Source organism: Diospyros lotus, chromosome 15 (genome assembly GCF_014633365.1).
Source record: "Diospyros lotus cultivar Yz01 chromosome 15, ASM1463336v1, whole genome shotgun sequence".
Classification (NCBI taxonomy): domain Eukaryota; kingdom Viridiplantae; phylum Streptophyta; class Magnoliopsida; order Ericales; family Ebenaceae; genus Diospyros; species Diospyros lotus.
This window is the reverse complement of record NC_068352.1, coordinates 25239147-25265266: the sequence shown is the minus strand read 5'-3', so window position 1 is coordinate 25265266 and position 26120 is coordinate 25239147. Positions and strand designations below refer to the sequence as shown.

General features: G+C 36.4%; 2 protein-coding genes across 6 annotated transcripts; one reads left to right on the top strand and one right to left on the bottom strand.

Moving 5' to 3' along the window:
- Positions 1 to 3980: 3980 nt before the first annotated feature.
- Positions 3981 to 20667, top strand: LOC127792206 (equilibrative nucleotide transporter 3-like). Of its 5 annotated transcripts, none has more exons than XM_052322635.1 (10): positions 3981 to 4055; positions 4620 to 4682; positions 4796 to 4900; positions 5281 to 5436; positions 5572 to 5715; positions 5821 to 5926; positions 6103 to 6281; positions 6382 to 6542; positions 6698 to 6956; positions 7065 to 7299. In XM_052322635.1, exons 2-10 carry the CDS (start codon positions 4641 to 4643, stop codon positions 7170 to 7172), a joined length of 1260 nt encoding a protein of 419 aa, XP_052178595.1. In that variant the 5' UTR covers positions 3981 to 4055; positions 4620 to 4640; the 3' UTR covers positions 7173 to 7299. The 5 variants fall into 5 exon arrangements, with proteins under 5 accessions (XP_052178595.1, XP_052178592.1, XP_052178594.1 ...); XM_052322632.1 differs by lacking the exons at positions 4620 to 4682; positions 4796 to 4900; positions 5281 to 5436; ... (4 more) ...; positions 6698 to 6956; positions 7065 to 7299 and adding exons at positions 17894 to 17956; positions 18069 to 18173; positions 18562 to 18717; ... (4 more) ...; positions 19975 to 20233; positions 20337 to 20667 and having other exon boundaries at positions 4017 to 4055; XM_052322631.1 differs by lacking the exons at positions 3981 to 4055; positions 4620 to 4682; positions 4796 to 4900; ... (5 more) ...; positions 6698 to 6956; positions 7065 to 7299 and adding exons at positions 17197 to 17350; positions 17894 to 17956; positions 18069 to 18173; ... (5 more) ...; positions 19975 to 20233; positions 20337 to 20667.
- Positions 20668 to 21399: 732 nt separating this feature from the next.
- On the bottom strand, positions 21400 to 23679 carry LOC127792207 (uncharacterized GPI-anchored protein At4g28100). Its single transcript, XM_052322636.1, has 3 exons — positions 23330 to 23679; positions 22547 to 23238; positions 21400 to 22043 (listed from the first exon to the last, which is right to left on the bottom strand). The coding sequence occupies exons 2-3, from the start codon at positions 23168 to 23170 to the stop codon at positions 21705 to 21707; spliced, it is 963 nt and encodes a 320-aa protein (XP_052178596.1). The 5' UTR covers positions 23171 to 23238; positions 23330 to 23679; the 3' UTR covers positions 21400 to 21704.
- Between the last annotated feature and the right edge of the window lie 2441 nt (positions 23680 to 26120).

Genomic DNA, 26120 nt, shown 5'->3' with positions numbered 1-26120 from the left:
CAGAGTAGACCTCAAGTCTCACAATTAAATAAATAATGAAACAAAACTTGTAAACAAATAAAGTATAACTAAACACTGGAAAAAGAATAAATTTCAAAAACTAGCAATATACGACTGTTATATAAAGAGGTCAAGTGATGATCAACAAAAAAAATAAAGAGCCCGACGCACAAAGACGAGCATTGAGAGAGTTTAGAAATGATTTTGATAATACGTACATGTGTAAAAAATAAGGAGACATTTCTAAATTTTTTTTAAAAATAATTTTTTCTAATAAAAATTGCATGTTAGAGTTAAGTTTTAACACATCATTATTATATGGTAAATTTACACTATTATTGTCAAGATATAATAATAAATTTTTTTATGCGAGAAGATATCTCGATCGAGATGCAAGAAAGTGTCTCTTGACATCTCCGAGATACTTACAAAGAGAAAAACAAGTTTAGATTGTGAACATATATTAATTTAGTTGAATCATAGTTTTGTATCTAAAATGAAATTATAGTTTCAATAAGATTGTGAACATATATTAATTTAGTGAAAAGTTTCTCTATTTATAAAGAGAAAGAAACTGACAAGATAACCCTTACACTTCTTTTTATATATGTTAATTATGGGTATTTGTCGGACTACTCCTTATGGGTTGGACTCAACCCAGCGAGCTGACCCAATCACCTCAAGCCTAGTAGGCCCGAGCCAAGCTCGTATATTACTAAAACCTGAATTCAGATCGCGGAACCAAGCGAACTCTCAACTGTGCTTCCAGCGAGCTCTCAGCGATACTTCCAACGAACTCCCAGCGATGCTTCCAGCTAACTGGAGGTATGACCCACCTACTTTATCTGAGATAAATTAGATCCCCAGTGATACGGAGCTCAATCCCAATTTCATGGAATTGATAAGGACATTTTATCCCCATGATGTCATTTTACCACTTTTTGATTTTATGTAGTTGTAAACACCCCTCACTATAAATAGGGATCAAAAACACCATTGTAAAAGAGGACAATCATAATGGCATGTTATTACTCAGCCGGAATCATCAGAGGACAGTCGTGGAGTATGCATCGTTCTAGCCGAATCACGTAAAAACTTTCCGTGTACGTTCTATTTTGTTCCTCCTCCTTGCATTTCGGGCTTATATACTCATTGCGGGCCTATGAATTACGGTTGGCTAATTCTGAACGTCGACAATATATAATACAATCTCTCGATATTTTTTAAATGTAGTGTTTGTTTAGATTTTGTACACATGCATTTAATAAATATTATCAATAATTAATTATTATATAACATTTGTAGTGTGTGTTTATTATCAATAATTGTACACATTCAAATGTACTATTTGTTTACATTTTATAATTTAAGTAAGAAATCACAGATACGTGTATACCCACAAATATATAATATTTATGGATAAATCACCCCAAAAAATAATTAAAAATAAATTTATTGAATTAATTTAAATAAATTTATTAAAAATTAAAAAGTAGAGTTAAACATATTTTTTTTATTTTTTATATATTTTTAAAATTGTATATATTTTTAATATAAATATTAGATTATTTTCTAAAATTTTGTGATGGTTCTTCAAAATCGTTGATAAATTTTATTTTTTAATTATTATATTATTTCTTAAATTTGTTAAATTAATAGTTTTAGCGACGGCTTTTGACCGCCGCAAAATGATAATTTAAATTAAATTTAAAATTATTCAAAATTTAGTGACGATTTAAGATCGCCGCAAAATGATAATTTAAATTAATTTTTAAATTATTCAAAATTTAGCGACGACTTATGGAAACTGCAACTAAATTAAATTTTTAATTTTAAAATTAATAATTTTAGCGACGGTTTCTCACCACAACAAAATGGTAATTTAAATTAATTTTAAAAATTTTCAATTATTTTATAAATTTTGCCACAGTTCTAGAAAACCGCCACAAATTTTTTTAAAAATTGTTTAATTTTAAAATTTTGCAGAGATTTTTGTTAATTGCAGCAAAATGAAAAGAAAATTGTCGCAAAATAAGTACTTAACGACGGTTCTATATACTATGTTTTGTGGCAGTTTACATAATCGTCGTAAAAAAATCACCGCTAAACACTCATTTTTTTGTAGTGGCAGCCATCAAGTGAATAGGGATGCAAAGGCTAACCTTAGGACATCAACATAAATTACTAGACTACTCTTGAGAGCTTGGTGGGCATGGCAAATTTTCGAATAAAAATAGGTATGCTGATCCGCATCAAGCCCATGTTGACCTATGAAAGTCTCGACTACCTTTTTACTAAGATAGGTGAGCTCCTCACTTAAGAGGCATTCGAGTCTTACTCAAAGCTCTCTAAGCTTTTTTTTTCTCCCTTAAACACTATTACCCTATTGTTGATAACAAGATTGGTTTGGCCCCTAGAATTGGAATAGCTCGAGCTTACCTCATTGCTCGAGCTCTCTCTTTATATCTATAGACTTGTAAAAAGAAAACACACCTAATTGCTTGAGGATGATTAGGTCGAGGAAAGAGATCAAGAACTTTGAATGCTGGGAGATAGAAGAGCAAGATGGCAAGTGTGGGGTTCCTCCATATATATAAGCCCAAAGGAAATGCAAATAGGCGCAACTTCCCCTAATAATGTTGAGGTGGCACCCTCTCAATCATGTTTCCTTAGGAAAATGGGAGAGAACGATCCTCATCATCTTATTAAGGTAAATAGACTGATGACCCATCTAATAATAAGTGTTGAAAAGGGATAGGTAGAAATTGAAAATTCCCTTAGGGTGCGTTTGATAAAGGAGGAAAATGATAGTGGAATTCCAATTTCATGAAATTCCAATTCTCACTCCAACCCCTAGGAATTCCAATTCATTGATTTTAAGAAAAATCTTTACTTTTTGAACTAAGATGGAATTCGAATTTTATGGAATTGAAAAACTGTTTGATAAAATTTATTGAAATTTAGATGGAATTCGAATTCCACCCTCATTTTTCACCCCTATCAAAGACACCCTTAATGATTTTGGAAGCCAGAGATAGGAGTCGAACAATTTTATCCTCAACCAAGGTCAAGACAGTTTTAACCTCACTATTCCCTCAATTCAAATTACTTAGAATATGGAGTAGGGGGCAAATGATGATGGATGGCAAAACCCAACGTAGCCTAAAACCTAGGAGTTAGGCCTTAGGATAGAAAAGGGCCCAACAAATACTTGTTATCGTCCCTAAGCCCAAGTGAGGCTCATGAATAACCTTCCAGGCCCATCCTCCAGATTTCATCCTTACCAACCACTCTTGTAACACAAGATACCTATACAAAGGCATAGTACTCAACGAGTTAGTTATGCCATTTATTATGTTATAATTACATCACTATTGCATTATTCTCAAATAATAACTAATTTGAGCTTTTGAAAACCTACTAGGGGACAAAACCCCACCCTTCTTTCTTGTCTTACAGAGGCATTTGGGATATGTTCAAGGGTAGAAAGTGTCAAGACAGTCTTAGGACAGGCAACTATGCTAGTAGGGATTGAGCAAATTACGCTAGCACCCGTTGGGAACCAGGGATGGATCCAGACAAGTGAGATGGGCTGGACTGGACTAAATTAAGATTGGGCTACAATTAAAAAATTAAAAAAATTACATTATAAAAATAAATTTTGTTGTGAGCTGCTCTGGACTTCAACTCAAGGCAGCTCACTATTACATCCGTCACCGTTGAGCACAACCCAAAAAGTTAAAATTGTTTTAAAAGGTGAAAATTGGCATAAATAAGGCCCAAAAGAGAAATTATAATCAGCTTAATATTAGCCTAATAATCCAAAATTAAATCTCAAATGTAGCCATTAGAGAAAATTGGGTAATTTTTATAGAAAAAGAATAAGGGATCTTGATATTTGATAACTGAGTTACCCTTAATCTCCCTCTCGTCCTCCCTCCCTCTCTCTCTCTCTGTTGCGCTGTCAATGGATCAAACACCCAGTTACCCTTAATCTCATGAAAAATAATCCCAGAATCTCTCCGAATTCTTCGACCCACACGCTTCTCAGAAACGTAAGTCTCTTTCTCTCCCTCTCCCTCTCCCTCTCCCTCTCCCTCTCTCTCTCTCTCTCTCTCTCTCTCTCTCACACACACACACACACACACACACACACAGGTGCATAGTTTCTTATATTTCCAAGTGATAGGTGATGTGATTCGGTGTGGAGACTTGGCTTTGGATTTCATTATTTGAAGTCTAACTAGGGTTCATCTACTTGTCCGTGTTGTCTGCATGACTACATTTTCCAAATGATTATCTCCCCGGTTGTACAAATTTCTCCTGTCCCCCGTTTCCAACTTGAAAGCTGTTTAAAAATGGTTTTATCTTTTATCGTCGGATTAAGTTAGATCGTCTATTGATCTTCTTTGGAGTAAGACTTGAACAAAAGGTAGAAAGGCCAAAGAAATGCACATGAATAAATGCAAATATGAATCACAATTAATGGTTCTCAATAGCCGTGGAGTTAAAGCATGTATTTTCAAGGAATTTCTGGTAGAATTTCAAGTTTTACATAAACTGACTTAAACCAAGTAATCTGCCGATTCATGCTAATTTACGCGGCCTGTTATTTGCAGGAGCTCGGATAGGTGGCATCCATGTCTATTAATCACGAAAATATGGATCCCGTTAAACTTGAGGTTTGTGGTTATATTACTTTGACTGACTGATTGGGAAAGAGTTAAATTTTCGAGTCAGGTAAACCAACCTGCTATTTGATCACTAACCCACTGATACATATCAACCTAAGCAGGGCAAGTTTACTGCAATGGTGGTATGTTGGCTTCTCGGTAATGGGTGCGTTTTCTCGTGGAACAGTATGCTAACGATAGGAGATTACTACAGTACCCTGTTCCCGGTATTTTTCTTCTCCAATTTTGCATTATCTTTCTTGGTTCCTCGATTATTTTATCTGGTTTTGATTCTGTGGTGTTATTTCTAATTTACTTGCATCCAATCTTCACAGTTTGGAGACTGATTGTACTTTATATCATCCTTATTTTCTCCAAATTCTTATCCAAATCGGTTTTAAATTACATTTCTCGTCTAGTAAACACCAATTCTTACGCGCTTCAAGCAGAGTTACTGTTCTTTATGGCTGACAGAATTAAGGATTTCTATGTGTTCGGTATTGTCCAATTTGATAGCATTAGTGTGTAATCTATTCTGAGTGTATGGGAACTTGCCGCTGTTGCTCAATACGCTATTTCTATAAGCAGCGCTTCTTTCTTTGTGCAGAGATATCACCCGACGAGGGTACTTACTCTTGTATATCAACCATTTGCGCTTGGAACACTGGCAGTATTAGCATACAAAGAGGCAAAATTGAATACTAGGCGAAGGAACCTCTTCGGATATATACTGTTTTTCATTAGCTCTGCTTTGGTTCTAGTTGTAAGTACTGTACATTACGCTATCGATTATTTGTATGTACAACGCATGCCCCTAAAACTAGGATTCTCATAAATGTATTTCACCCAATTTATGCTACCAATCACTTTGATTCATCTTCTCACTTTTGTGCCATAGGTGGATTTAGCTACATCTGGGAAAGGAGGAATTGGAGCGTACATTGGCATATGTGCCATTAGCGGTGCCTTTGGAGTTGCAGATGCTCATGTTCAGGGCGGAATGGTTGGCGATCTTTCATTCATGCTCCCAGAATTCATTCAAGTTAGTAATCTGCAGTTAGCTTATTTCGTGGCTGACAATTTTGTCTCAATTCTGATAAGATATTTACATGTCTGAAAATATTGTTACCGGTATTTGATTCTTCAGTCTTTCCTTGCTGGTTTGGCTGCATCCGGGGCTCTGACCTCCAGTTTGAGGCTAATTACAAAAGCAGCATTTGAGAGTTCTAGAGACGGCCTGCGCAAAGGAGCAAGTACGCTCGAGCCTCTTTTGCTAGTTTTTTCATTAATGATGTAAATATCATTGAACTAGTTAGCATGTATACTTGCTCCGGCATTTCAATCGAAATGCAATACTTGAACCAAACAATTTATGTTCATAATGTTCAGCAACTTATCACTAATTTCCTATTATTACCTTTTAATGCAGTTCTGTTTTTTGCTATCTCTGCATTTTTTGAACTGCTATGCGTTCTTCTCTACGCATTTGTGTTTCCAAAGCTACCGATTGTAAAGTACTATCGTTCAAAGGCCGCCTCAGAAGGATCAAAAACCGTCTCAGCTGACCTAGTTGCCGGTGGCATATACAGCGAACCAGGGCGGCCTCAAGTATATTTCTTTTTTGAAGTCTAGTTTTGTGATTTTATGAAGCAAGGTACTCCTAGTAAGTAGTAACCAATTGACCGATCTTTTGTTCAAACCTGTGCAGGCCGAGGAAGACCCTAAACGATTTGAGAGACTAAGCAACACTCAATTGTTCGTACAAAACATCGATTATGCACTTGACATGTTTCTCATATACGCATTGACACTGTCAATTTTCCCCGGATTCTTATCTGAAGATACCGGAGCTCATAGACTGGGTGGATGGTTAGTATTGCATAAATCATCTAAGTAGCTAATCTTACCTGTTACATGTGAGAAACAAAAATTATTTCGAAGATGGTACATTTTACACTACAATGGGGTTAGAGGCTTTTCATGTTGTTGTTGTTGTATGGTCTACTTATTTGGAAATACTGTAGGTATGCACTTGTTCTTATAGCGATGTATAACGTGTGGGATCTCATTGGGAGATACATACCGCTTATAGAACTTTTTAAGTTGGAGTCGAGAAGAGGACTTACAGTAGCAATTCTTTCGCGCTTCTTGCTCGTCCCGGCATTCTACTTCACAGCAAAATACGGGGACCAGGGCTGGATGATAATGCTCACTTCCTTCCTAGGGCTAACCAACGGTTACCTCACTGTCTGTGTCCTTACTTCAGCTCCAAAAGGTTACAAGGTTCGTTTATTTGTAAATAGAAGGCTTGAAATCTATTACTATTGATTACAACTGGCAGTCACTGTCGTTATTCTAACCCGAACACTTATGGGATTGATGGGTTTGTAGGGACCAGAACAAAACGCCTTGGGGAATATACTTGTGTTGTTTCTTCTCGGTGGCATATTTGCCGGCGTTACACTCGACTGGTTGTGGCTCATCGGCAAAGGGTGGTGAGCCTACTCTTCCGAAATTTCTGCGAGAACTGGACTCCTGTGGACTGGAGAAGCAGAAAGAAAGCGATGTTTTACGACTTTTATCATTGAGTTTTGTACAGTGTGAAATTGTTTAGATTCTGGAATTCCCACCGTTTATTTGAAGGGCCATGCTAAATGTACAAAGTGGGTTACCGAACAAATGACTGAAATGAAAAAATGACCATTTTGACGTCAGCATTACAAAGACCAAAATACCCTAACCATTACAAAATAATCCCCAACACATTTGAAATTCGACAACCATAAAGCCAGATCGAATCTATCTCCATAAGACCCAAAGTGCTACCATAATGCTACCGTTGCGAACCACCACACCGCAAGGCGCATCACCACCTCACCGCAAGTTAGAACATCCGACTTCATCCCAAGATCGTGTCATGAAGCTCGATCAGACCTAATCCAACGATATAGTCCTATTAGACTTAATATCACGATATAGTCCGATCGGACCACATGAATGAGATTTAAGCATTCAAGCAAAAGTTTTTGAAACAGAAATGGAACCGGACTTCATCCCACGATAAAGTCCGATAGGATAGAACATTCGACTTCATCCCACGATAAGGTCCGATTAGACTTCATCATCGTGTCATGAAGTGTCATGACTTCATTCCACGATAAAGTCTGAATGATGGTCGATCAGACTTAATCCAGTTATATAGTCCTATCAAACTTAATACCATGATATAGTCCGACCAGACCACATGAAAGAGTGAGTTGATGAAGCCTAATGGATTACCTAAAAAATTTGTATTGTTTTTTCTTTTTATATAGATGGATGACGAGCAGTAGCCCACCAGGCAATTTACTTATGTTCACCATAGCCAGGTACTACTGCCCAAAACACGTGCTACTACTCATTGTGGGATCCACCGACTTAGATTAGTTCATGAGGCTCTCACCCATTATAGAGTGTTGGATAGATTCGTGAAGGACCCACTAGGACATTTCATGCAAATCCCCTTATTCCTCCAAATGAGTGCACCACAATTGATCCATCAAGTTCTGTTCAGGGAGGTAACATTTCCTAGTGCTCGCCATGATAAAATGTGGTTCGAGATTAGTAGAATGGCATATAGGTATGGGAAGCAAGAGTTCATCCTTATTAGTAGACTTCATTTTAGCCCCATTGATAAGCAAATTTTGCAAGCGAGGCCCGTTGGTGATGATAGTTTACGAGAGCGACTATTCCTACAGTAGCAAGGGGTCGTGTCTGGGGACGACATCATGGTACTACTAATACCAAACATGATCTAGCTGTAGACGATGTATTGAAGCTGGGTTACCTTGTCATTGTAAACATGATATTATTGGGCCATGATGAGCGAGCTCATATTGAAGATTTCCTTTGGACTTTGATAGAGAATTTAGAAGCGTTTATGTTGTTTCTTTGGGGAACGTACACCTATAATTAGTAGACTTCATTTGGACTATATAGATTATAATTATATAATTTTTTTTTCGTCTCTAAACTCAGACTCTAGGGAAAAATTGAATGTAATTTAAATTAAAAAAATTAATTAGATATTAATTTTAAAATATTTTATTTTGTTCACTAATAAAAAATATGTATACATACATGTATTTATTAAAAATATTTACATGTATTATGTATATACGTATATGTACCTATAGATATTATATTTATATATACATAAGCCTTCGTTGTACATATACATATATGTACGTACATATATATATATACCAATATACATGCACATTTACATATTCACGTACTTAGTATGTATAGATGTATATATACACATGTGTAAGCACATATTTACATATATTAACATGAATATAGCAATTATATTTTAACAAATAGTCTTTATTTTAATTTGTATTATAGCAATTATTAAACTTTTGATCTTGTTACAATTTCTTATTTAAAAATTTTATCAAACACCACAAAAAAATATCATGATGCAAATATATAAAATAAGAAAAAATAAAAAATAAAAACAAAGAAGCAACAATTACTGACGATTGTTGCTTAACATATTAAAGATCTTGTACAGATATATATTTATATATATGCATGTACATATATAATCTCACATATATATGATATTTGTCGTAAAATTTTAGTAGACAAATAGAAAAGTTTTTTTTTTATTTTGGTGAGAATTTTTTGAGAAATTAAAGAAAAATGACTTAAAATAAAACCCAATAATTTTCAACAAAGTAGAAAGAACCCTAGTGATGGGTTCTTTCACTGTAAAGTATAGCACAGTGGTTACAAATGGTTGTTATTAATAATCGCTATTTCTATATTTTTTATTTTTTTTTATATATCACATTATAATTTCTTGACAATTTTTTTAACAAGGGACAAATTTGTAATAAAATTAAAATTTAATAATTATTATAAGATAAATTAAAGTACTATGTATTAATTTAATTTATTAAAAAATATAAAATTGAAGATCAAACAAATGTTATTTGCCTTATAAACGCATATATATTTATTTAGGTATATGTATATATATGTACGTATTATAATTTTTAGATTTCTTTATTATATTATAATGATTAAAATAAGTAAATTTTAAAATCTTATCAAATAGTTATTCAAATGATTAAATTTTAAACAATATCATTTTAAATAATTAAATTTAAAAAATAAGCATTTGAAAATTTTAAATTTTAAATTACATAATTTAAATTTCAAATTATATCATTTACATCAATAACAGAGACTGAATTTTTTTCCATCTCTAAACACAAATTCTATCTCTAAAAAAAATCAAAAATAGAATTTTTTTTTTTTTTTTGTTTTTGAAATTAGACACAAAAATTTTTCATATTTGATTCTGTCTTTGATAGAAAAAAAATTTAAGAAAGAAAAATTTCCATTGCTAAAATCAGAGACGAAAAAATTTTAACTCTAAATCTATCATTAATTTTTTTTTTTTTGGTCATTATGTTTTTCAATTGCTAAATTCCGTCATTAATGATAATTTATTTATTTATTTATTTATTGTAACGAGAGACTAAAAACTCTTTAGAACAATATAATTTCCAAAAATATGAAATGTACAAAACTTGAGATGATTTTTTAATACTCTTTGATGTGTCATATATCCAAGAAGGGGATCACCCTACCTAGATGATCATCGAAGAAATAATCTACTTTAAAAGAAAAAGGTAATTTTTTGATGAATAATGTTCCTTAACACAGCCTAAGTAAAGAAGGGACCACCCCACTCGATCGTACTCAAGTCTCTCGTGCTCGAGACTCCTAAGCTGAGATCCCTTGGACATCTAAATCACTAAAAACTGAATTAAGGATAGAAGAAATAAATGATGAAATTAAACTCAAAGGAGTCGAGCACAAAAGTTGTATTTATTTCAAGGAAAAAGGGGCAACTCGAGGCTTAAGTACAAGAAAAAGGTCGAGGGCCAACTACATGAAAAAATAAAAGGAAAAATCTAAACCACTCCTCCAAGACCTGGCTATATTCTGATCTTTAAGAGTGGACTCAGTCGCCATCGGGATATCTGGGGCGCATCGTCCTAGACTGATGGGCTCAGAGGCGACTGAGCAGCTCCTTGGTTTCCCCAAAGTTGGGCAGAGCCTTCTTCCATGGAGTAGCATAGGTTCCAGTCACAAGAAAGGGTGGCTTAGGTCACCTCAACTTACACCTTTGGAATCCAAGCTCCCAACTCGTGGCCAGGCCCGGCTGAAGGTCTATGCCTAGGGCCCAAGGAGGAGGGGTCTAAAATTAATAATTAATTAAAATTTATTTTTTATATTTTGAGATCTAAAATCATTAATTTTATTTTATGATATATTTTTTTAAATTTATACTCTGTTTATTTGATTATTTCTTTTAAACGAAAAGACTCTAATTTCTCAAATTTACGGATCATTTTTCAATTTTAGATAATGTATAATGAAATGTCATTTAGACGAGGAGATTCTCAATTTTTTAAGTTTACAGATTATTTTTCAATGTTAGACAATGAATAATATAATATAAACTAATAATACAACTAAAAAAATGACAAGAAATAATATTATTTTAGAATAATAATTTGATAAAATAATTTTTTGAATGAAATTTCGTCGGGGGAATTTGCACTTATCTAGGCATTAAAGAAAAAAAATAAAAATAAATCAATAAATTTTTAATTTACAAACCTAGTTATAAATTTTTCACATTTTTTGCTTATTCAATTTTTGCGTTTTCATATCTTTTTTTCTTGTCTATATTGTCAATTGAAAAATATTTACATTCTAAACTAAAATATAAAAAATTTAATTAGTGATTTTACATATCAAAAAATAAGAAAAATATATTTTTTAATAATTTTATTATTTTTTAAAAGGCCACTAAACTAATTATTGTCTAAGACCCTATCAACTCTTAAGTCAGCCCTGCTCATGACAAGGATATTTTGGAGAAGTTCTCTGCCACCTCATTGAGGCTAGTTGGATCCCTCTCTTTTTGCTCGGTGAGAATAGTCAAGTGCTTGTTAGAGGTGGTCTACTCGACTTTGTTAGTGCGTGGAGCCTAATTATTACATTGGCATATATTACTCTTACGCAGAGTTAATACACAGATCAACTTTTATGGTAAGGTCGACATGAGAGTTGAAAGAGAGGTGATAAAACCCCTTCCCGTGGGTTGTAGGGGGCAAAGCCCCCTGCCTAGGGTTGTAAAGGGTGGAGCCTCCTAGAAGAAATTTTATGTATAATTTTATAATAAACATAGTTTTGAGTTTTTATATGTATTTTTATTGTCTTAATTTTGCTTATATATTAGAGTGGAGTGTTGGTGTGTATTCTTATAATCTCTAATTTAATTATAGAGAAAAACTCACAACGGGGATAATAAATGTAGTTTTTACATTAATAGTGAATTACTATAAATCTCATGTATTCTTCATCCTTACTTTAATTTTTTTTTTTTTTACTATTTAAGATTAGGACTTTAATCCTCACACTGTTGTTGCTCTTCAGCTTCTAGGAAGCCTCTATCTCAGTCAAGAGAGTTCTACATTTGCCTCAACCTCAGCCTTCTTGTGCATGTCTGATTCAGCCTAGAGAGGCAAATTGGCTACCCTTGCTCATAGTGAACCACCTTGGTTCAGACTTGCCAAGGCGCTTGGTGTGGTGAGTTCGTTGTAGCAAATAGCACCTTGCAAAGGAGCAATATGTAAGTAACAGAAGGCGGCATTGAGGGAGTTAAGAGTAAAGGAAGCTTAGCCAGCTGACAACCGTACTCGATATCTCCTAGGCACTTAGAGGTGAGCTTGGCAGTAAAGGATTGGTCTAAGGGAGTCGCAGACCCGAGTACTAATTATCGAGACATATCACCTTTTGAATAGTGTCTTGCTCATAGACCTACCATTTGGGTAAATAATTGGCCCTCGGCTTGACACCTTGGCTGGTCCCGCAAGCACTTGGATTTCTTTCCCTTTGGGGTGGGCCCTTGATGAGAAGGGAACCATTGAACGAGCAGGGCGCAAAACATGCTAAGGAGTCGGGCTAGACATTTTCTTGCCCGAAGAAGGATCAATTCCTCAGTTTGACGCTTCTTGCAATTGACTTTTATCGACTCCTTGGTGGTCGCGCCACCCTCAAAGAACCAAGTTTTGTCAAACATATGGTCTAACATCACAGAGAGTTGAACCAGTGTTAGTTGGATTGATTTAAAGAAAAGACAATCAAGGAAAGGAAAGAAAATGACCTAGTGATGGCCTTGGTTTCAAATATGTTTGAGGGGCAAGGCTGATGTGATGCAAAGAACGATCCCGCAAGAGCTTTCGGGCACTAACATGCTCAAGGCAAGCAAACTCCTTGATGATTGACCGCTCTTCCTTTGTTAATCTGATCAATGGGGTGCTAATTTTTCCTTTCCTCTAAAAGGAAGGGGAAACAAATTAACCCTTTTTGGGCTTGACAAAGAAGAAACAACTTGCCTCTCGCGTATGAATCAAATGATTAGATCATAATAAATTGAAATTCGTACTAATAGGTTGTGAATTCGATTTTTTATCCTATATAATAGGACAAAATTTTTACCTATAATTTATCTCTTTTATCGAAATTGAGGCACGAGCGGCAGGGACCGCGCAAGGAGATAATCCCAAGAAAAAATAATTTTTTCACTCCTCAATAGAACAAGAAATGTCTATCATGAATCACCATCAAGCGATAGTGGTGAAAAAATATCGCCTTTGCTTGCAAGCTGTGGCTCGAAAGGGAGAAAATAAATATTGAGCAATCAAAGGCATCTACTTATCTACGCAACATACGAAGAAAGAAGAAAAAAAAATCCTCCATTCATTTGGTACCACTAGAGATGGGTTCATCTCAAGGAGACAGAACACCTTAGCGGCCATCAAGTGAATGGGGATGCAAAGGTTGACCTTTAGGGCATCAGCATAAATTACTAAATACCCTCAAGTGCTTAGTGGACATGACGAATTTTCAAATAAGAATAGATATGCTCATCCTCATCATGCCCACGTTGACCTATGAAAGCCTTGGCTACCTTTTTACTGAGATGGGTGAGCTCCTCGATCAGGAGGTATTCGAGTCTAACTCAAAACTCATTGAGCTTTCTTTCTCTCCCTTAAGCACTATCACCCCACTGTTGATAACAATATTGGTTTGGCCCCTAGAATTGGAATAGCTCAAGCTTACCTTATTGCTTGAGCTCTCTCTTTATATCTATAGACCTATAAGAATCAGACACGCCTAATTGCGTAAGGATGATGAAGTCAATGAGAGAGATCGAGAACTTTGAATGCTAGGAGATAGGAGAGCAAGATGGCAAGCATGGGGTTACTCCACATATATAAGCCCAAAGGAAATGCAAATAGGCGCAACTTCCCCTAACAATGTTGAGGTGGCACCCTCTCAATCATGCTTCCTTAGGGCAAAGGGGGAGAACAATCCTAGTCATCTTGATGACCCATCCAATAATAAGTGTTGAAGATGGATGGGTAGAAGTTGAAAGTTCCCCTAATGATTTTGGAGGCTGAAGGTAGGAGTCGAACAATTTTAACCTCAACCAAGGTCAGGACAGTTTTAACCTCACTATTCCTCCAATTCAAATTACTTAGAATATGGAGTGGGGGCAAATGATGATGGATAGCAAAGCCCAACATAGCCTAAAACCTAGGAGTTAGGCCTTATGATAGAAAAGGGCCCAACAAGTACTTGGTTCACCTCTTAGCCCTCCATCATCACCTCTAGGCCCAAGTGGGGCTCATGAATAACCTTCCAGGCCCATCCTATAGATTTCAACCTTACCAACCACTCTTGTAACACAAGATACCTATACAAAGGCATAGTGAGGTACATTATTTATTAAGTATAATTACATCATTATTGCATCATTCCTGGACAATAACTTATTTGAGCGTTTGAGGACCTATTAGGGGACAAGACCCCACCCTTCATTTTTGTCTTGCATTGGCATTTGGGATACGTTCAAGGGTATAAAGTGTCAGGACAGTCTTAGAACGGGTAACTACACTAGTAGTGAGTCAGCAAATTACGCTAGCAGCCGTTGGGCACAGCCCAAGAAGTTAAAATTGCTTTATAAGGTGTAAATGGGCATAAATAAGGCCCAAAAGAGAAATTATATTCAGCTTAATATTAGCCTAACAATCCAAAATTAAATCTCAAATGTAGCCATTAGAGAAAATTGGGAAATTTATATAGAAAAAGTGGGAGTAAATAAGGGGTCTTTTTTAATTAAAAGTTTTATTTTGATTTTCTTACTCCTTGTCTTATGCATTGAAATATAAAATATAAGAGTTATGTCATAAATTTTATATTATAACTCTTTCCTTTTCTTTCATTTTTTTCATTTAAGCGCTTCCCTAATTTTAATAGAAGAATTTAAGTACTAGTCTAGAAATAAAAATTTGATAAACAAATAAACAATAGAAAGTAACATGTTAGATACTAAAATTTGTATGCTTTCGTACTCTTACCTCCTCTTATTGTAAGTGTGCCAAAGAGCATGGCAAAGGGTAAAAATATGAGGTTAATTGCGTATTTAGCGTTTGCCACTGACACCGTGAGATGGCAGCAATTGAGATTTAAGTGTCATGAGTCATATTTTGAGCGTACGCATCTATATGACATATTGTAGCTTATAGTTCATTTATAAAAAAAAAATTACATATTTAGTGAATTATTTTGTAATTTTTAAAATTAAATTTGAAACATAATAAATTTTGTATTTTTTCATTTCCGATATTTAAGTGATCCAATCCTCAAGAGAAACAAAGTAGATTTATTTGATATTATGGATGACTAGTTACGGAGGGATCGTTTTGTTTTTGTAGGCTAGTCCGATTTATTACTCCTTCTTTGTGCCTATTTCACTTTAGGGGTTTGTTCATAAGTACAATCTTTGTAACTTCATGGTATACTCATGGATTGACCCGTTCCTATTTGAAAAATTGTAATTTCTTAACAATCATGATTTCTCTCTTTACTAATAGTTTAGCACATTCTTGGGTGTAAAAGGTGAAATTCCTCACCTTAAGGGCCCCCACACACTGTCCCACAAATATGAGAGGATTAATCACAGTACACGACGACTCCCAAGATCGAAGACTAGTTTAGCACATTCTTTATTTTATTATGGATCCTAAATCATAAGGAGATTTTATATTAGTGTCAATTAGGTGGTTTGTGATCTTTATTGCTCTCCATACACTTTCCAACTAATAAGTTTCATGTTACATCAATTCAAACTTACTTGATCTATTCAATTACATCCTTATAATGCAATTACATTCTCTGGTCCAATTATTATTTTTGTTTCTGCATTCCTAATTTATTCCCCAGGTCAGTCTGATTGATTCTTTGCTCCTAATTTTGTTATAAGAGCTATATTTCGATTTATTTTTTTTTTTCAAGGATTTCATAATTGGATCTTGAACCCAGAGTTGTCGGTACTGTCCATGTCCAACGCAATACAATGATATGGTTACATTGCTGGGACGATTTTGAAAGCGCCCACAATAGAATGGGCAATTGGGTCAGTTTGATACTCAAAAGTCAAGATGTTGACTCGTAAACATCGGCGGCTGAGTAGGCTGCTCATCTCAATTTGGCCATTCCGGAATTCCCACCTGTTTATTTAAAAGCTGTGCTTTGTTGCCCAATTTATTAAAAAAATAAGTAAATCTCTTTTCTAATCTTCCAATCTATTTATGAATTAGTACTTTGTAACCTATTTTATTATTCATCTGTTCCTTTAGGGAGGGACACCCTAATATTATAGATCCATAGAGGATTATCACCATTTGGTTCAATTATTTAATGGTTGCAGTGTAGGAATTAATTAATTAATTCTTGAGATTATTGTCTATAGAATTTTCTGTTATTTGTATTTTTAATTTTGATAAAAAAATAAATCGTAAATAGAGAATTTGTCTCGTTATATAAGATAAGAAATCTAACTAACGATTTATTAATATAAATTTTAATTTATCTTGATTCAATTACTTATTTCAGAAACATTAATTCTTTATTCTTTATTCTTTATCTTCGTTGTCGAAATTAAATTCATCTTCCCTTTGCTTAGAACAACTAGAGCCGTGGAACGTGACTCCAAACTGAAGCCGCAGAACGTGACTTGGAGTTGGAGACCCACAAATAGAATCACTTAGGGTACTATTTGATAATTATGGTTTAGTTCTAATTTTTTCGGATAAAATTTAATTTTGTTTATTTAGCAATAAAATTATATTTATATTTATTAATTAATATTAAACAAATTTATTAACATGATTAGTCTTAATTTCTTTAGATACAATATATGTTTAAAAAGATTACTTTATTAAAAAGAGTTTTAAAGGCCATAAAGTAAATTTCTGCCTTAAAAATAATTTGGAGTTGAAAACTTATGAAGAAAAGATTTAAACAATTTGTTTTCACACAACACGAGAAGATATTTATAAAAGGAAACAAACGAAATTTGACTTTGACGATAAACAATCGAATATCATAACCATCTTCGTCTCTCTATCTCCCTCTCTAATTCTCTCTCTCTCTCTCTGTTGCGCTGTCAACGGATCAAACACCCAGTTATCCTTAATCTCATGAAAAATAATCCAACAATCTCTCCGAATTCTTCGACCCACACGCTTCTCAGAAACGTAAGTCTCTCCCTCTCCCTCTCCCTCTCTCTCTCTCACACACACACACAGGTGATGTGATTCGGTGTGGAGACTTTTGGCTTTGGATTTCATTATTTGAAGTCTAACTAGAGTTCATCTACTTGTCTGTGTTGTCTGCATGATTACATTTTACAAATGATCATCTCTTTGACGGGTGCCTCTATTGATTTCTGCTTTAATTCTAGGTTTTGGGCGTGGATTGATGCTTTCTTGTACAAATTTCTCCTCTCCCCTGTTTCCAACTTGAAAGCTGTTTAAAAATGGTTTTTATCTTTTATCGTCGGATTAAGTTAGATCGTCTATTGATCTTCTTTGGAGTAAGGCTTGAACATAAGGTAGAAAGGCCAAAGAAATGCACATGAATAAATGCAAATATGAATCACAATTAATGGTTCCCAATAGCCGTGGAGTTAAAGCATGTATTTTCATGGAATTTCTGGTAGAATTTCAAGTTTTAAATAAACTGGTTTAAACAAAGTAATCTGCCAATTCATGCTAATTTACGCTGCCTGTTATTTGCAGGAGCTCGGATAGGGGGCATCCATGTCTATTAATCACGAAAATATGGATCCCGTTAAACTTGAGGTTTGTGGTTATATTGCTTGACTGACTGATTGGGAAAGAGTTAAATGTTCGAGTCAGGTAAACCAACCGACTATTTGATCACTAACCCTCTGATACATATCAACCTAAGCAGGGCAAGTTTACTGCAATGGTGGTATGTTGGCTTCTCGGTAATGGGTGCCTTTTCTCGTGGAACAGTATGCTAACGATAGGAGATTACTACAGTGCCCTGTTCCCGGTATTTTTCTTCTCCAATTTTGCGTTATCTTTCTTGGTTCCTCGAGTATTTTATCTGGTTTCGATTCTGTGCTTGCATCCAATCTTCAGAGTTTGGAGACTGATTGTACTTTTCATGACCCTTATTTTCTCCAAATTCTTATCCAAATCGGTTCTAAATTACATTTCTTGTCTAGTAAACACCAATTCTTACGCGCTTCAAGCAGGTTCTTTATGGCCGACAGAATTAAGGACTTCTATGTGTTCGGTATTCTCCAATTTGATAGCATTAGTGTGTATTCTATTCTAAGTGAGTTTATGGCAACTTGCTGCTGTTGCTCAATACGATATTTCTATAAGCAGTTAAACTGCTCCGAGAATAGTTTAACAGCGCTTCTTTCTTTGCGCAGAGATATCACCCGGCGAGGGTACTTACTCTTGTATATCAACCATTTGCACTTGGAACACTGGCAGTATTAGCATACAAAGAGGCAACATTGAATACTAGGCGAAGGAACCTATTCGGATATATACTGTTTTTCATTAGCTCTGCTTTGGTTCTAGTTGTAAGTACTGTACATTACGGTATCGATTATTTGTATGTACAACGCATGCCCCTAAAACTAGGATTCTCAGAAATGTATTTCACCTAATTTATGCTACCAATCACTTTGATTCATCTTCTCACTTTTGGGCCATAGGTGGATTTAGCTTCATCTGGGAAAGGAGGAATTGGACCGTACATTGGCATATGTGCCATTAGCGGTGCCTTTGGAGTTGCAGATGCTCATGTTCAGGGCGGAATGGTTGGCGATCTTTCATTCATGCTCCCAGAATTCATTCAAGTTAGTAATCTGCAGTTAGCTTATTTCGTGGCGGACAATTTTGTCTCAATTCTAATCTGATGTTTAAATGTCTGAAAATATTGTTAACGGTATTTGATTCTTCAGTCTTTCCTTGCTGGTTTGGCTGCATCCGGGGCTCTGACCTCCAGTTTGAGGCTAATTACAAAAGCAGCATTTGAGAGTTCTAGAGACGGCCTGCGCAAAGGAGCAAGTACGCTCGAGCCTCTTTTGCTAGTTTTTTCATTAATGATGTAAATATCATTGAACTAGTTAGCATGTATACTTGCTCCGGCATTTCAATCGAAATGCAACACTTGAACCAAACAATTTCTGTTCATAATGTTCAGCAACTTATCACTAATTTCCTATTATTACCTTTTAATGCAGTTCTGTTTTTTGCTATCTCTGCATTTTTTGAACTGCTATGCGTTCTTCTCTACGCATTTGTGTTTCCAAAGCTACCGATTGTAAAGTACTATCGTTCAAAGGCCGCCTCAGAAGGATCAAAAACCGTCTCAGCTGACCTTGTTGCCGGTGGCATATACAGCGAACCAGGGCAGCCTCAAGTATATTTCTCTTTTTGAAGTCTAGTTTTCTGATTTTATGAAGCAAGGTACTCCTAGTAAGTAGTGTAACCAATTGGCCGATCTCTTGTTCAAACCTGTGCAGGCCGAGGAAGACCCTAAACGATTTGAGAGACTAAGCAACACTCAATTGTTCCTACAAAACATCGATTATGCACTTGACATGTTTCTCATATACGCATTGACACTGTCAATTTTCCCCGGATTCTTATCTGAAGATACCGGAGCTCATAGCCTGGGTGGATGGTTAGTATTTCATAAATAATCTAAGTAGCTATCTTACCTGTTACATGCGAGAGACAAAAATTATTTAGAAGATGGTACATTTTACACTACAATGAGGTTAAAGGCTTTTCATGTTGTTGTATGGTCTACTTACTTGGAAATACTGCAGGTATGCACTTGTTCTTATAGCGATGTATAACGTGTGGGATCTCATTGGGAGATACATACCGCTTGTAGAACTTTTTAAGTTGGAGTCCAGAAGAGGACTTACAGTAGCAATTCTTTCGCGCTTCTTGCTCGTCCCGGCATTCTACTTCACAGCAAAATACGGGGACCAGGGCTGGATGATAATGCTCACTTCCTTCCTGGGGCTAACCAACGGTTACCTCACCGTCTGTGTCCTTACTTCGGCTCCAAAAGGTTATAAGGTTCGTTTATTTGTAAATAGAAGGCTTGAAATCTCTTACTAGTTACTATTGATTTCAACTTGCAGTCAGTGTCGTTACACTTATGGGATTGATGGGTTTGTAGGGACCAGAACAAAACGCCTTGGGGAATATACTTGTGTTGTTTCTTCTCGGTGGCATATTTGCCGGCGTTACACTCGACTGGCTGTGGCTCATCGGCAAAGGGTGGTGAGCATGGTCTCCGAATTTTCTACGAGAAGTGGACTGCACTCCTGACAACTGGAGGAGCAGAAAGAAAGCGATGTTTTACGACTTTTATCATTAAAGTTTTGTACAGTGAAATTGTTTAGATTCCTAGGTGTCAACAATGTTATGCCAGTCGATATTTCCTACGGTTGGATTGCCTTTTTGACAAACTAGGCCCAAATAAATTCTCTCTTATTTCAAATTTGAAAGGAATCGAGGTCGACTCTTTGTCTTGGCTGCAATGGCAATGCGGCGACAAACATTCAAGCGCGATTCTCTCCCGTAAACATGTTACACTCACTTTTTTAATGCCTAAATAATGCCTATTTTAATCCAATTTGATTAGGTTTCAGATCTGGGGTCTTTATCTTGCATTATTGGTGTAGTTAAAACATGATCGAGAATCAATTGCCTAGGAAAACTACAAGACGACCAACATACTCAGCAGCCCTTGGGAGTTGCTCTTTCTCGTGTTTCCACGGTACTCCCAAAGGCTCAAAGCTTTTTAACCTTTCTCGATACAGATCTATCACCACCCATTGAAAACCGAGAACCCAACTCAAAACACTTATATTACCAATCTCTCTTGCGAATCAAAGTGACGGGCAATTCTCAATAACTGAAATGGCAAGGTTTTCACATAGGGTGACACGAAATTGTCGTATTGTCTGGTATTGTCCCATCGCTCAAATGCACATTCTAAGAGGGGTTAGTGTGCAGCGGTCCATTCAAAGACCACCTTGGGTACAGCTGCACCACCACGAGAGGAAGAAGACTCGACTAATTATTGATGGAGAAAAAAGTTGTGCTTCGGCATTTCAAGAATCTTCATGTGGGTTTGTTCCAATCGACTCTCCAGCTTAGCAATTTTTTATCCGCATACAACCTTTCAATTCTAGTGCTAGTGCTAGGATAGGATAATACTTTGTAGTCCAAAAATAGGCTGTTGAAGAGTAAAATTAAATATCATTTTTGGTGAAAAAAGAAAATAAAATACGTGGGCACAGTAATCAAAACCTAGAAGGGAAAGGCAAGCGGAAGGGATTTGCGATTTACTCGTCCAAAGCATATCAAAGCGCAAGCCTAAAAATGTGACACCCTGAAATTTACAGCGGGGGCGAGCAGAAAGACAAAAATAGGCTCCGGAATTGTTGCTTACCAGGCTTTGTCGACTAGCTTCAGGTTCAGCCGTCACGTGAACGAACCCGACAAAGCTCATGCAGAAAGAGACGCAGACAGACGGCTGTCAAAATACGAAGCGGAGCAGTAACACGGAAGAAAGCGAGGCGGTGAAGAGGGGCAAAAGTGGAAACCAGAACGGAGCAGCAGATGACGACGCATCGGGCTTCTCGAACTGGAGAGAGTCGACGGCTAGTGGCATGTTCTCCTGGTCGGGGCTGCACTTGGACTGGTGGGGTGGGTGCGCACTGTACATGAGGGCGCGCAGAACGGCCGAGACGGTGGGGATGTACGCCGTCTTGTTGCGAGCCAGCAGCCACGTCAGCCCCATGAGCTGGCAATCGCGGTTGAACATCTTGTTCGCCCGGTCCCCGTCATCGCTTCCGTTTTTGCCCCCGCTCTTCAGCTGTAATTACACAAAGGGCAGTTTAGGCTATTTGGAAGAAGAGTGAATCGGTTGCTTGCTTGCCTTCTGATAAGCGGTCATTTTCTTGGGTATAAAAACGTCATTTTACCGACGTCGGTCGGCTTTTCCGGAAGCCGACCGACGGGACAATTAGGCCCTTGACGTGACGTCGCGTGCAAGTGCCTCTGTCGCCAGGCAAATGATCGCAAACGAATTTACTATAACGCCCATGCTCACGATTATTTCGTTGAAAATTTTAGCTTGGTTTAATAAATGAGCAGAAATTAATGGAATTTTAGTTCAAAAGGCTAATAAAAGTAAAACCTACAAAATTCAGTCATCTAATGAATTGGTGCAAATAGCTGTGAGATTTAAACGAAAAATCCTGAATCACCGGCAACTTATTTATAAACTGATTTAAAATCCGTTAAAGAATGCGCAAGTTTAGAAAAAGGAAAGATTGGGGAAGGGCGTTTTCGTAAATTAAGTTAAAGCTTTTTTACCTTCTGTAAAGCTCCGAGGCATTTTGTACATCCGGCGTAGGACGAGTTCCGGCAATTACGCTCGAGATTCCTGACGGCGGCTGTCGGCGTCGCATTCCGATGAGCGGTGACGTTGAAGGCTGCGGGGCAGCTTAAGGACGTGATCTGGTGGAGCCGGATGCCGCAGAAGCAGAGCACGGTGTCGCAAGAAGCATTTGGCTGGGCAATGTGGATGTTGCGGCCCTGCAGCGAGGTCTGGAGCGAGTTGACGCACTTCTGCGAATCGTCCGGCATCATCGGCAGCTCGGAGGAAGCCGGCGGAGAAGCCGCCGGGACCTGGAGCGCCGTGCGAGCGTGAGCCGCGAACAGCCATGCCGCCAGCACGGGGCAGCAGCGGCTCCTGTCAAGGTTCTGGCCACAGGCGTCCTTCACGCCGCCGAAGAGCTCCGCCGATAGGTCTAGCCGGCACGTCGGCGTCTCGGTCTGGACGGGAAATGCCGGGACTGTGTTCGGAGAAGAATATTCTCCCGGTTTCAGAGGTTGTGCCGGTTCGGCGAGCAAACCGGCGATTGACGGATCAACGAGCAAGAAAAAGAAAGCGCAAATCATCAAACGCGGAGCCAATTTCTCCATTCTCCTGCTCATTCACCGCGTACGTATAACTCTTCAATCTATTGAAAACGGTCAGATTCTCATATCCTCACGTGTATGGTCTGAAGCACATATACACATGTAGATACATAAATTTATATATTACAGAAGGCTGCAGCGGAGGAAAGGAAGGGAAAAGAGCGGAGAAAATACTTGGAACTTGGGGAGAGTAAAAGAAGACCGCTATGAATCTACTTTTTCTCCCCTTTTTTTTCCTTTGTTCGGAGAAATCTGATTGAGAAAGCTGTTGTGTTTGGTTCTTACTTTCCTAGTGTGCGAGATTCAGGAGCTATTCAAGGAAAATGATGGCCTCCTTTCGAATCGATTCAACCGGAAGAAGAAGAACCCATACGAAGATCAGCTTGTGAGTGTGAAGTGGAGAGTGGAATGACAAGTAACGCAAGCGATGGGAGAGAGACAGGAAGGGCAAAACCAGAAAAATGAGAAGGGCTTGATTTATGTCTGGTGGTGAAAGGTGACGCTCCAAGCTCACGTAATCCCATTTACAAACAGGCTCCCCTTTTGTTTTGTCTTTTCGGTATAGCTCACCCCATCATCACTCCTTGCTCATTTCTTTATTCGAGGCTCTGTAAGTTAAAAATTAAAAAGTTTTAAAGACAGTGTTTAGTATCTGTAATTTAGTTATATATATATATATATATATTTCTTTAGACAACTTGAAATGAAGATGAAGTTTGGAATAATGCTAAAATTGATCTCGGGTTCAGTTATGAACTCTAATTTACATTTTGAGAAATTTAAGGTTTCAAACGCGAAGATGGATGATGATTCCATGATGATAATAGGCCGGTAGGTAACATTGATAGCTAGCGCAAAAATACTTGAGAATCATTATTTTTTTTGTGGGTACTAATGATAACACTTTATTTTATAAGACAATTATTATGTATAATTAATATTGTTTCTTAATTTTTCAAATTCATCTTGCAAAATCTAAAATAAAATATAATTGGATGGGGAATAGCAACTTATAATTAAGCCACGAGAATTGTCACTCTTGACCTTTACGACGGAACATGTCTTAAATTTGTGAATGGACAGTTGTTGAATTAATTAATCAAATATTCGATAAATTTTGATATAAAAAATGAAAAGCATATGAAAGAGAAAAAGAGGAAAGGTGAGGGAGGATGGATGGGTGGGTGTGTGGGGCCTTAAGGTGAAGAGGAGAAGAAGAGAGTAGGTTTTGTGTTGTCGTGGGAGTGTTTGGAAGGTAGTGATGCGTCCTTTTCCTCTTATTCTCCGTCGCCACGTTAGGGCAGGAATCAGGTGCAGCCGGTTCCATTTATGGAAGGTAAATATATAATATTTAGACTGACTGTTTATTCTTTTTATTATTATTATTATTATTATTAAAATAATTTTTCGTAATGATATTGATTTTTTTAGATATAAATATATAATTTAATATTTTTTTTAATCTTGATGTTTAATAAATGAATTGTGTTAATTTTCTGTTAACAATATATATCTAGATAAAGAAATTTATTTATTTATATAATACTAAAATGGGACAAGTAATTGTTGGAGTCGGCAGCAGCAGCTGCAACTGCGCTGACATGTGGTGCACCGTAGCTGGCCAAACTTAAAAACGGCTTCGCAATTCTCTTGTGACGTGATGTGTGAGATTGGGACGAGCCACGGCCCATGGCAACTGGCAAAGTCATGCAACGAGATGAATGGGACCAGATTATTTGGTCAATTATGTCTCACCAATTAATAGGAAAAATAATATCATGAATTTAAATTTTTATTTAGTAAGTAATATTTTAATGTCTCTATTAATATTTCTTATTTTAATAATAAAATAAAATACTCAACTAATAATAATTAGAGATAACAATGAATCAAGTGAGTATAATGTCCATGTATTTGTATTCCATCAATATTATTCATATCAGTATTAGCATTCAAGAGGAGGATAAATGTAGCCTTATGCAATGATTGAAAAATAAATTGGAACGAAAGAAAATAAAAAATATTCCTTATGTATTTGTAGTTGAAAGTTTAATATATGATCATACTTACATCGGACCAAATATTAGTTTTGCTATCAAATTTTTGGACAAGTATCAAAGTAATTTAGGTCTTAATCATTGAAAAGCTGTAAAGAAAGTATTCAGATACTTGTAAGGAACAAAATATTATATGCTCACTTGTAGAAGATTTGATCATTTTGAGGTGATTGGATATTCAAATTTAGATTTTGCTAAATATGTTCATACTAGAAATTCTACATTTGGCTACCTATTCTTATTGATTATTTCTACATTTGGCTACCTATTCTTATTGATTGGATGTAACACCCGAGAATAATTTTGAGGATAAAAATGATATTTGATAAAGGCCATAATTGGAATTTTGGGAAAATAAGACTATAGGGCACACTAACACAGCTTTGGACGACCGAATTAATCAGAGGGAGTACCTCGGACCCTAGATAGCCAAGGAAAATGGTATAGTATCAACGAGCAATTAAAATTATGATTTTTAGTGATAAAAGAAATGAGATCTGGAACAGTTTTCGGTACAGCAAAAATACAGCTGTCAATTAGGTCGTATTACCGAATTGCTGTAAACGACGTCCAAAAAGTCAACGGAGAGTGTCAAGGACTAGTATTCGATGTATAAAACAACCCTTAAGTGGCTTCAGGTTGAATCGAGTAGATTTAAGGTCAAATAAATCAATCGAGCCTAAGTGTAATTTTCTAAAATTACCCGAGGGAGGTCAAAACGATAAATTTTCAAAAATTTCAAAGGAGAAATGAGAAGTACTAATCTTGAGGGTCTTAGTGAGGGTGTTAGAAAGATCAGAGGCTTGAGGATAAGGGCCAAAATGCAAAAGAGAAATCCTAAGGGGCTAAACTGCAATTTTCATAAAGTTGGACGCACATGGCAGATCTGGCCGAGATTTTGGCCTGAA